At 40.0% G+C, this 11,710-nt stretch overlaps 1 protein-coding gene across 1 annotated transcript in view; it reads left to right on the top strand.

The window, feature by feature from the left end:
• The first annotated feature begins 71 nt into the window (after window positions 1-71).
• LOC119728426 (endoplasmic reticulum membrane-associated RNA degradation protein-like) overlaps window positions 72-11,710 on the top strand; it is a 49,517-nt gene continuing 37,878 nt past the window's right edge. The window contains exons 1-9 of the mRNA XM_038200655.1: window positions 72-219; window positions 1,577-1,787; window positions 2,755-2,903; window positions 4,634-4,735; window positions 5,060-5,152; window positions 6,078-6,175; window positions 8,834-8,976; window positions 10,386-10,500; window positions 11,310-11,412. Coding sequence (XP_038056583.1) covers window positions 1,622-1,787; window positions 2,755-2,903; window positions 4,634-4,735; window positions 5,060-5,152; window positions 6,078-6,175; window positions 8,834-8,976; window positions 10,386-10,500; window positions 11,310-11,412 — 969 coding nt within the window. The 5' untranslated portion in view covers window positions 72-219; window positions 1,577-1,621. The remainder of the gene's footprint in view (window positions 220-1,576; window positions 1,788-2,754; window positions 2,904-4,633; window positions 4,736-5,059; window positions 5,153-6,077; window positions 6,176-8,833; window positions 8,977-10,385; window positions 10,501-11,309; window positions 11,413-11,710) is intronic.

Genomic DNA, 11,710 nt, shown 5'->3' with positions numbered 1-11,710 from the left:
CTCGAAATAGACGTCGTGTATTTTTTTAGTGCCCCTCACTATCTCTAAAGTTACCTATTAACTAATGAGACGTACGTACACATAAAAGTCTGCAAAATGGACTGGATTTCGAGCGTGTCATTTCCGACTGCAGATTTTTACATGATAATTTGATATTAATTAACTAGACACTTAGAGCATAGAGGTACAGAATTTGATTTTTTCCTGCTTGATAACCAGGTAAGTAGCTTCCATATCAAGTGGAAAACAGTCTGGAGAGAGTGTTGCATCCTGACGCCACTTTTTTCATCATAATGGATGAAATTGAACATGTCAGCATGTTGAACGAGTTGAAGGTCAGCTTGTCAATTGTTGCCAATATGTTGAAACCATGGTTGAAACAGACATGAATCTGGGACTAAGAAACACTTCCAATTTTGTTAGAAAAGACTTGTTAGAAAATGGCGTGTGATACATTCTGGAAAAAATTCCGTACTCGGACGTCACTTTTTTCAATTAATTTTCTAGCGCCAAAAGTTACATCTTTGATGGTTATTCCTCCACTTTCCCTCCTCTACTCTCACCCTCTCCTTTCCTTAATTTCTACTTATTAATAAGTCAGTTACTTCATCGGGATTCGAACCTCTGACGCTTGCTTGATACACGAGACTCTTAACCGCTAGGCCGCGCACGATCGCTGTTGCAATAATCAATCTTTGGACGTATTTGAAGTATCCATTGAAATAAACTAAATATTCATGAGAAAATAAATATTCATAATGACGTATTGCACTATCATTGGCAGGCTCATGCGACGTCATGGTTGTTGATGTCACGTGTATAACATACCGCTGTCTTTCAGCCACTACAATCAGTTTTGACTGGCTGCTTCAAGTTAGTTCTGCACGACGTATGCATCCAAAATGTGCTCTAAAAACACATTTTGAGTAAATTTTTTTCACCTTAACACAGCTTCCTGGATTTCTCTTGGTTCAAAGGACAAGGTGAGGTGACCATTAATATGTTTGGCAGCAGATAAATTGACGTCCGAGTATGGAACTTTTCCCTACATTCTTTTCAACAGTCTAGATTTCAAATTCAGAGAACACAACTTTTCACCTTTTTTCAGGAAAGTTTTTAATTGCAAGCATCGAATTGCTGTGTGGTCCATTTGAGACACAAGTTATGCATGTTGTGGCCTGGGGCTACTTCTAGAATTAGAAAGGCACACGGATGCCTTCTAATTCTAGAAATATTATGGGGCTAGCTATTCAATGATAATCTATTTTCACAGATATCTGGATCTTGATCTAGTACATGGCAACAGATCCGGTAGGATCCATGAAGAGTCACAGGAGACGTTGTAAAGATAAATTTGGAATCAAGTGGTTACTGTGCCTTATAACAGTTAAAGCATAGGTTTTCTGCATATTTAACTTTTAGTGGGCTTTTTTATTTGCCAATAGGCCTATCGTAGTTTAAGTGACTTGTGTTTTGTAAACAGAAATTCAATTTGGACCTGTTTTAAAGAAAAGTATTACACTGTTGGACAGCCCCTCTTTCATCTTTCTGTTTTATCTGTTTCTTTAATTCAAAGGATGGAGGAATTGCCTCTCACCACATTTACCTTTGATCTCTGACGATGACAACCTGTCTGTCACCCAAGAAACACCGTCTTGTCTGTGAGTTGGGAGCTCTGGTCAGCCCAGTGGTGCAGCAGGAGGATGGACGGATACGTCACTTTGACAAAGAGACGGGCCTGTTGCTATGGAGCTGCGTTGCCATGGATGAGGTCAAAGTTCGTAATGGTACATACCATTTCCATGAGGAGTTTTTGAAACATAGACTTCAGGAGATTTTAGACTCCTGACTCTGGGCCTTTCCTGCTCATGGGTTTATGCCAAACTGGGACCATGATGGCTGCAAAACATGCAAAACAAACTCAGGTTTACTTTACTCACTCTTTAGATGAACAAAATCTCCAAAATTTTCATGAGGCAAAGACAATGTCCTTGGTATTTCACCAGCCAAGTTTGAAGTCTCAATTCAGTTTTTAAAGGAGACTTTTCTTCAACATTTTGCACCTGAGAGTGAAGCCAAGTGATTGCGTCTTGAAGCCTAAGACTAGATTGGTACATGTCCAACTGTTTGAAAAGATTGACCCTTCAGTAGTCCGGTGGCATGACTTTGGAGAGATGTGCAGAAATCGAGACAGGGTTTCACATCTTTCTTTTGACACAGTTGATTGATGCAGTACAAAAGGGCTGTGCCAGTCTATTTTCTAGTGTTGCATGTTTTCAGTGTCTTGGGAGTTGGGACTCTCATACACAGTATTGGGAGTCCCATATTTTTGGACTAGGTGCATGGCATGTTCAGCTTTAGGACAATCAAATCCTATAATATGAGGCTGAGGTTTGGGGTGTTAAAAGCTTCGTAATGATTCTTAAGCCAGAATAGCCCCATAAATATGTCTCAAATACCGCACTTCCTCCATACTTCGAGACAAACAGCGATGCTTGCTAAATTTCTTGAAATATTGTGTTTCCTGAATTTCAAATCTGGACTGTTTTTTTTAACTTGATATTCACTTACCTGGTTAATAACCATGGAAAATCAAAATGTCAAAGGTGCGTGATCCATGACCTGGAATTAAACTTTCTCCAAATTTCCTTTGAAAATTACATGATAACTAGAATTCTAGAGGTACAGAATTCAATATTTCCCTATGATTCACTCGGTAATTAGAACAAATTTATATCCTGGTTTTTGTTTAAGGATTGATAACTGCAGAAGCCGTGTACGAAGATCACGTCGTCAGCCTGGCTCCTTACTGTCACGCTGTGCACCAGTGGGTTCTTTGTCTCCAGGATGCAGACATCCAAGACAGATACAAGAAGCATCTAGAGTGGACGGGTAACACAGAGGTATGATCTGTGTAGAAATTTGCTAAGCACAGAATATATCTGCTTAGCAAAAACGGGTTACCGACCAAAGTGTCATGCATTGTGTATTGCTTGTGACTAGTCCTCTGCAGATTTTTGCTAAGCATATTAATTAGCTTAGCAACATTTTCTGCTCAGCGGCTCCTGAAAGTAGATTCCGACTAGAGAGAGAGGCAAAGGCAGATTTTCTTTCACGTAAGGCCGTTTTTTTTTAATTACTTGGATTACGGAATTTTTGGGTCCCCATTTCCGGCGGCGAGCGGGAAATGAAAAAAAAAAAAAAAAAAAAAAAAAAATGGGGGCGCCCTATCATCCAACATGGCGGCGCCCATAGAGACATGAAGAAACAAAAACGGGCACGAGAATGAACAGTCACCCAATTGGTGGATCAGATCCGGCAATTGCAGGATCACGATCAGATGGGAACGCAAAAGGTGGATCTGATCCGGCAATTTGACCTGTTAACATCCGCCCGGTGCACGAGTGGCGCGAAAATGTTGCGGTCTCATGAACGAAGAAACACGTTTTCAGGCGTGTAGCTCATGTGGACATTTCCAGCGTTTACAACATGCACAATAAACAACCGCTGAACTACGGGCTAGCACCGCGCATGCAAAAGCGCACGTGGTATCCTAAAACTACACTATAGGCCTTATTTTTGTTGCGTGTTCGTCCATTACTAAACCTTTTTCATTCCTGAAATTTTACTTATTTTTCCATCCATAAATGACTCTGAGTCCACACTCACCAAAAGACATCACTTTGGCACAGAATCATTGAAAAGCTTACGAGTATGCGATGGGAATAGTGCCGATAGCGCGGTACGTACGGGGGTGACAAATCTGAAGTATTGATTATAGAAAATTGGAAAATGATGTCGTAGTACATCATGTGACCGTTTCTAACCAATGAGAAACTTCAGAACCAGGGAATCCCTTATCGATGCATTGGTTTCTGCCGTGATGTCACACGTGAGCGGCTCTGTTGGATTTCACCTTTTAATTTATGCACGCACGGATCCTCTACGGATCCGTGATTTATGTTGGTGAATTCGCGTAATTTTTGTCTGTTAATTCTGATAGTGCTGTTTGAAAACTGACCCATCCTGGCCTAGCATGCAACAATGGCACTCCCACAGAGCGCGCGTAATTCCGAACTCAGTGACCTTTCGGACCCAACATTTCCGTACGAAAAGGTGGATCAAGCATAAGTGGGAACGCGACTTGCGGTTTCGTTGCGGTAAGATAACGATCACACCAAAATGCCGGATCTTGATCCGCCTTTTTCCAAATCAAGTGGGAACGCGGTGTATGTCATGTCGTTCGATCAAACCAGTACTAATACTATGGTTTACAGGCCTGGACAGCGCGCAATATAGAGTTTTTTGTACAATAGGCACTTTTTTTTTTTTTTTTTTTTTTTTTTGGGGTAGTCAGAATCGACAATTTCCGGCGGCGATTTTTTTAATTTTTTTCAAAATTCCGATTTTTTCCGGCGGCGATTCCGTAATCCAAGTAATTAAAAAAAAACGGCCTAATGGTTTTATTAGACGTCCATGACAATGGGTTTCCGAAGACCCGATATAGAATGGTCAGATTCTCGAGGTCAAGACGCATTGGTTTCAGCCCAAAAATTCTCCACCATTTTTTAAAGGAAATTGATTTTACATCACCAAGAAAGACAGTGCATGTAACTCTTTTTATTCCTTGCAGCTTTTCTTGGACTGTTTCAGGAAGGCGAGATCAAATCAACCGGTTGAAGCCAGCTTGAGCATATTGCTGTCAACAGCAGCCTTGGAAAGAGCTCTAGGTGACGTAAGTATGGTGGACGACTTTTCCTGCAACAAGCAAGTTTTATTTAAAGACAGACTTAATTTTAAAGGTGAACAGAGAAATTGACTGAAGTGGGGTTTGAACCTGCAACCTCCGGATTGCATACCGGTGTCCTAACAAAGAGATTTACCAAATGGGGAACCCCCAACATAGGGCTGGATAGCTCAGTTGGTAAAGCGCTAGAACGGTAATCCAGAGAAATTCGTTGAAAGTGCAGTGACAGTCAGTTTCCATAGACTTACTGTCTGAGAACTAACAGAGTGATGATTACATAAATATCAAAATTTGTTTTTCGTACCTTGCAAGGTTTTTCTCATGAAGAGTAAGGACCCCTGCCCGGCAATGCTCAAGAATCTCTTGGCCACTCAGGAGCTTGTGGATACCTTGGGAGAAAATGCAGTAAGTTGTTGGAGACTTGGAGTAATACATTCCACTTGCCAATTGTCAACACTGGGTGTGGTTCCAAAAACAAGAAATGTATTTGGTACTTAACCCTTGGTGGCCATAGCATCCAGAATTGGCCAATTTGAAATTCTCATAATGACGAAAGACAGCCAGTGTTTCCATTTTTTTTGATTTACACACAAAAAAATTAAGTTTTTTAAAATCCAGTCACAGAGTTCAGGATAAGAACTCAACTCAGTGGCACATTCTAAAGTCTAGAACTTTGGCAATTGTGTAGTACGTGGGCCCTGTTCCTGTAAGAGATCAAAAATCCACTTTTAGGTTATTGGACTTACCAAACTGGATATCGACATTTAAAACCAACAGGAGTGTTGTTGATAGAGGGCAGGTTTTTATTTTTTTAGGTAACTTTTGAAAATGACGATGCAGACGAAAAAACGCAATAAACATGCATAAGAACTTCACATTCCTACCTAAAGATACTGTTCAAATTACAAAAATAAATAGGGTAGTTAAAATTAAGAGAAGTCTGTTTTAGGTTGCTTGAGTCATTTTGAAATGATAAAAAAACACTCCCGACTGTGAATTGACCAAAAACTGAGACACACCGCAAATGCACAAAACCGTGTTGATTCGCATGGAATCAGCTATAACATGCATAAGAACTTCACATTCCTACCTAAAGATACTGTTCAAATTACAAAAAATAGGGTTGTTAAAATTAAGAGAAGTCTGATTAAGGTTGCATAAGTCATTTTGAAATGATACAAAACACTCCTGACTCTAAATTGACCAAAAATAAAAAGGGGCCTGTAACTACACAATTGCCGAAACTTGAGTTGGGAGGGGGCTGGGCTTTCCTCAATCCTCCAAAATCCTGATCTGCTAATCTGGTCTCTCATTGGTTGGTTTATTTTAGATTTCTCTTCTACGCATTCTTATTGGTCCACCAGTCAGTCTCAATCTGCGCAACATATTGTGGCATGGCTTCGCCGCTCCGGAGGAAATTCCACAAAGGTTTGTTGAACGCTTAATATTGATTCTCAATTTGGCAAGACAGACTTGTCACTGACTGACTGACTGGCTCCCCGACTGAATGACTGACTGGCTCCCCGACTCCCCGACTGAATGACTGATGAAATTCCTCAAAGGTTTGTTGAATGCTTAATATTGATTCTCATTTTGGCAAGACAGACTTGTCACTGACTGACTCCCCGACTGAATGACTGATTGGCTGACGGACTGACTCCCCGACTCCCCGACTGACTCCCCGAGTCAACAACTTATACTGAGTCCAGGGGTTTTCCTTAACTTTTTCCTTTACTGGCCGGCCGGGCCAGTAAACCAGAGTTTTCACTGGCCCGCAACCTTTTTCACTAGCCCACATGTTTTAATAGTAACTTTCAATCAAACCACCATAACTTAGCATTTTTGATAACATTTTTGATAATAAATCATGCAATATGAATACAACATAATATTGCATGTAGTTCCTTTTTAAGTGATGTCAATGTTTCTTTAATCGTCCATGCTTTAACATAGAGCAAGACTTTAATTAACAGGAATCAAATAGGGGGGGGAAGTTATAATCAAAATTTATGCAGTGTGCCTCGTTCCGAACTTAAGGCTTTAGGTGTTCTATTTCCGACATGTTTTGATAAAACACGAACTAAAAAAGCGTTATCTTGAGGAACAAGAAAACATTGCACACAGTCGTGGTATTAATGGGAGTTTACCAAGTTAGTAACTGAACTGTTTTAACTTGTTTGAAAATGAGTGAGAAGGCCAGTATTTTAAAAAAAAACATCTCTCGCACGCGCCATGCATTTCTAGCGAAGAATGGTGCAATCAGCGTGCCTAGCCAAGAAGCGCTGCAGGCGGGCGACCCACGAACTTACGCTGGTCACGTCAATCCATAACGTTTTCCGGAGCACGGTCCACTTTACATTCACTAGTCTTTACATTCAAAATAGGCCCCTCGAATCTCATATTGTCCTCATCTTTTCGGTACATTCGTTTGATAGTGTTCAAGAAATCATCCCAAGAATCCGTTCAGGCACAAGTTTTGGCAGTGACATGAAAGTTTTCTCCTCACCACGTTTTATGATACGAATACGATGTTAACGTACGTACGTCCGTACCATGTGGACTGCAGACGAAGTAAATCACGTGCGCTGCATGTGTGCACAATGTGTAATGGCAAATACACGTTGATTCGCCTCATGTTCGTCGTTGGGATTTCAATGCACAGCGCACTGCGAATATACATGGAGTGATACGAATTCGAACTACCGATGTTTTTATTTCGGTCGGCGTGTCAAAAGTATTCATGTGTTGTATCACCCTTAACTTGTTATTTTGATTGATTGAAAAATACTGTAGGGAAAACTTCGTTATTTTTATTTTTTTTAACAGTTTTTTGACTCGCCCGTCGGACTACTGAGAGGAGGGTTTTGACTCGCCCGCCGCTGATTTCACTCGCATTTGGCGAGCGGGCGACCGCTAAGGATAATCCCTGTGAGTCACTGACTTGCTGACTGACTAGTCACTGACTGACTCCCCAAGTCACCGACTGACTTACTCCCGAGTCACTGACTGACTCCCCAAGTCACCGACTCCCGTGTCACTGACTGACTCCCCGACCCACCGACTGACTGACTCCCCGAGTCACTGACCGACTGACTCCCCCACTCCCCAAGTTAGTGACACAGTATGACTGACTGATTGCCCGAGTCAGTGACTTACTGTGTCACTCCCCTATGGACTGAGTCACTCACTTGCTGCCTGACTGGGTTACTGACTTGCTGAGTCACTGACTGACTGACTCCCCGAGTCACCGACTTACTGAGTCACTGAGTTACTGACTGAGTCACCTTACGTTCACCACAGCAGTCATAGATGACTGAACACCACTGATTTCAAAAACGACAGTAAAAAGTTTCTTCACCAAGTTGAGGCTGATTTAGTGGTGGGTGGCATGAGCGGGCAAACCAGTGGCTTTCCTGTGGAATGTGTAGAGTCCCCTTTCTACGCACAGTCCACAGTGACGGTGAATTGTTTCGGCAACGCATTTTATAGCTCAGAATCAGCCCAACTGATTGAGATTGCGAATCACTTTCAACGAACCATGGGCCTTATTCACGAGTCGGCCATATTAAAATGAGAGTTAGGAAAAATCTTGATTTTTTGATCTTGCGAAGAGAAATGAAAGCAATTTGATTTATAATCAATTCCAGTTTGCCTCAATAAATAATTTTAAATTTGTAATTTAACATTTCCTAATGTTTCAAGCCATATTAAAAAAAAAATGACAGTAAAATAAGGCTGCATTGTGCCTGCATAAATATTCTGGCGCCATCCAATTCAACAGTTAACAATTAATGAATTGCAGTCAGGGAGCTCGACAAAAATGGCCAACTCGTGAATAAGGCCCATACCTGTGAGCAAATTAGGCGATGTTACATTTTCAGGATACAAAAGCTAAAAAAAAAAATCCTGTATATGGAAGCAGTTGAGCAGTTTAAATACAAATGTAATTTTTGAGTTGTAGTAAAATGTAAAATAATGCTAATTGTCTTTGCTTCACGTCTGTTTTATTCCCCGAAGATGGCATCCTTTACACAGCGCCCTCATTCGATCAAGAATAATGCCTATTGCACTGTGTTTTTCCCCCAGGTACAGCACTTTCCTCCTGATAGTAGTTGCAAGTTTAGGTGCTTGGCTTGCACAGCGTGGTATCACTGCCAGCTGTATACCACACAGAGAGCCACTCAAGATACCACAGACGGACACTGATGTCTTCAAGCAAATATTCCCAGGTCGGTAAGGTTGCAACCCAAATCTCAAACAAAAATTGAAGGTTTGCATGTTGAAGATAGCAATTAAATAAAGCACAGTACAGTGGAACGCCGCTATAACGAACATCGTGGGATCCACAGAAAGTGTTCGTAATAACGATTGTTCGGTATAGCGATTTTGAACTGTCGGTACCCTCTTTTGACCAATAGTGAACTGGCATTTCTCACATCCCACGGCCACAAGAGGAGTCATCACGAAACTTTAGCAATGGGTGGTTTTCCCTTTTATTCCTTGAGGAAATAATAACCATCTATCGCTCTTCAACATTGAAACACGATGTAACTATGGATCGTTTGATGTTTGGGAATCAAAAGTGGCCCAAATAGTGTTTAATACATGTACAACCAGTAGATGTTTTGTTAATCTGTTGACTTTTTTTCAACAACAATGTTCGATACGTGTTGTACATTAAAACCGGGAGCCAAGGATGATGTCCAGTATAGCCGAATGTTCGGTATAGCGGTGTTCGGTATAGCGGCGTTCCACTGTAGCACCATGTGACAAATCTCTTTTGTGAGTTTGTGAGGTTCTGACAAAGAACCAAGGGAACCATGTTGAGTTTTATGGTGCTACCGTAGAGCTTTATAGCCGTAACACACAGCAACCAATGAAAACTGGTGTGCAAATGAATAGGTGGTTTCATCGGATGAAGAATTTAAAACTGGCCTCAGTGTTTTTTCTTTTTATTCCAAATGTTCACAACCTTTACTTCATTTGGGTGTGCCATGATCTGCATAATTTTTTTTTTCACCTCAGGGCTGGGGGGGGGTGTAATCAAATATTTGGGTCACTAGTTGAGTGAAAAGGTTGTTTAAATGAACTATTTATTATTGATTTGAGACCTGGCTTGTGATTTTGCTTGTGATTTTGCTTGTGATTTTGCTTGTGATTTTGCTTGTGATTTTGCTTGTGATTTTGCTTGTGATTTTGCTTGTGATTTTGCTTGTGATTTGACTTGTGATTTGACTTGTGATTTGACTTGTGATTTGACTTGTGATTTGGCTTGTGATTTGGCTTGTGATTTGACTTGTGATTTGGCTTGTGATTTGACTTGTGATTTGACTTGTGATTTGGCTTGTGATTTGCTTTGTGATATGGCTTGTGATTTGCTTTGTGATTTGGCTTGTGATTTGGCTTGTGATTTGGCTTGTAATTGACGTGATTGACTGCAGCTCTGCAAAAAGAGTGATTTAAGTAGAAACATTCGGGGTTTAAAATGCGCCTTAGTAAAATTGCTCACCATGCACCGTCTCGATTTTATGTTGTATATTTTCCAATGTAATTCATCAATAACTTGCCTGTGTCTACCCATACATCAAAAATGGTTATGCTCTATTTGACTTTATAAATCGTTTATTTTTCAATTTAGAAATCTGCAATGATGACCTAGGTCATTTATGGGAGCTGTATTCAACCAGCGAGTTCTTCCATAAGCCCATGCTGCCTTACTGTCAAGCTGCCTTGGACTACTGCAGGGAGGAAAAGTAAATGCTGCAATCGTAAAAAATACAGAGTATTTTTTGGTCGGTGATATTCTTTAATGTTGATTGGTTCAGTGTTTGCCTTCTTGTTAATTTTTCTGTAATCATATGAAATCTGAATTACTAATATAGCAGAGTAAACAGATTGATTAGAAAACAATTGACAGCTGATTTTATTAAACATAGGCCTTAAAGGGAATTTACAAGTTTTGCTTTTGCTGCAATTTTCAGAAATGGATGGATTTGGGGGTTAGTATTTTATAGCAAATATTGTTACACTGACTTGTTTGAGGTTTTGTGTTCGTAGATACTGGAAAAACCAAGAAAAACAATCGCTTTCCTGTAGTCTGTAGACGTAGGGAATTGTAAGGTCAGGGAACCAGTCTAGTTGGCTTGTACCATTCATAGGTGTGAAATCGATTACAAACAAAATGCCGACTAACTAAAAATGGTAAATTGGGGGCAGTATTTGAAAAAAGCTAATTTTATTTCCTACGCTGATCGGCTGACCAATGTTGGAAATTGATACAAAGATACCACTTTTCTTGAAAATGAAATCACACCAGGTGCCATGATTTTACAGGATGCTTTAGACTGTCATTCACTAACAGTCCAGTAAAAATAATTAAGGTATTTCATAATAATTTGGTAGTTTAGTTTTTTGATGTTTGCAAATGTTGTATATTCCCCTTAGGAATAAGTAGGATTTATAAATTTGAAACGCATCTGAGGGAAAAGAAACAAGCTTGTCAAGCAAAAATTATTTACAGATTATAATTTTCATCAGTGTTGAAATAAATTGTGTTTTTCAGATATGGGATGACATGCGTGTTGCTGCTACCTCAGCTGGAGAACGGTGTAAGACGTTTATTTGCGACAGCCAATAATTGCCCAGACAGAATATTGACAGCTGAAGTGAGTAACCAAACTTTGAATAATTTTAAAAAAATAGAATGATAGTGATAATCGTTTCAGAAAAATAAAATACTGAGGAAAAGGCTAATTAAATTCCTGTTTTGTAGACGTGAAAGTGAAAAATGCCAATTGTTTTTCCTTAAAAACACTTTTATTCCACGATTTGTATTCTATTTATTTAAAATATGTACAGTAGACATATCAATGTTTTTTTTGCATTTTTTCTCCACTACGACTTGTGCCCAGTTCCGTCTGATTTTGACAGAACGCCTCACATTTTATGAACCAAAAAGAATCT

The sequence above is a fragment of the Patiria miniata genome, unplaced genomic scaffold, assembly GCF_015706575.1.
Source record: "Patiria miniata isolate m_02_andy unplaced genomic scaffold, ASM1570657v1 HiC_scaffold_20, whole genome shotgun sequence".
Classification (NCBI taxonomy): Eukaryota; Metazoa; Echinodermata; class Asteroidea; order Valvatida; family Asterinidae; genus Patiria; species Patiria miniata.
The sequence above is the reverse complement of the archived record's forward strand: the minus strand, read 5'-3'. Positions and strand labels throughout refer to the sequence as shown.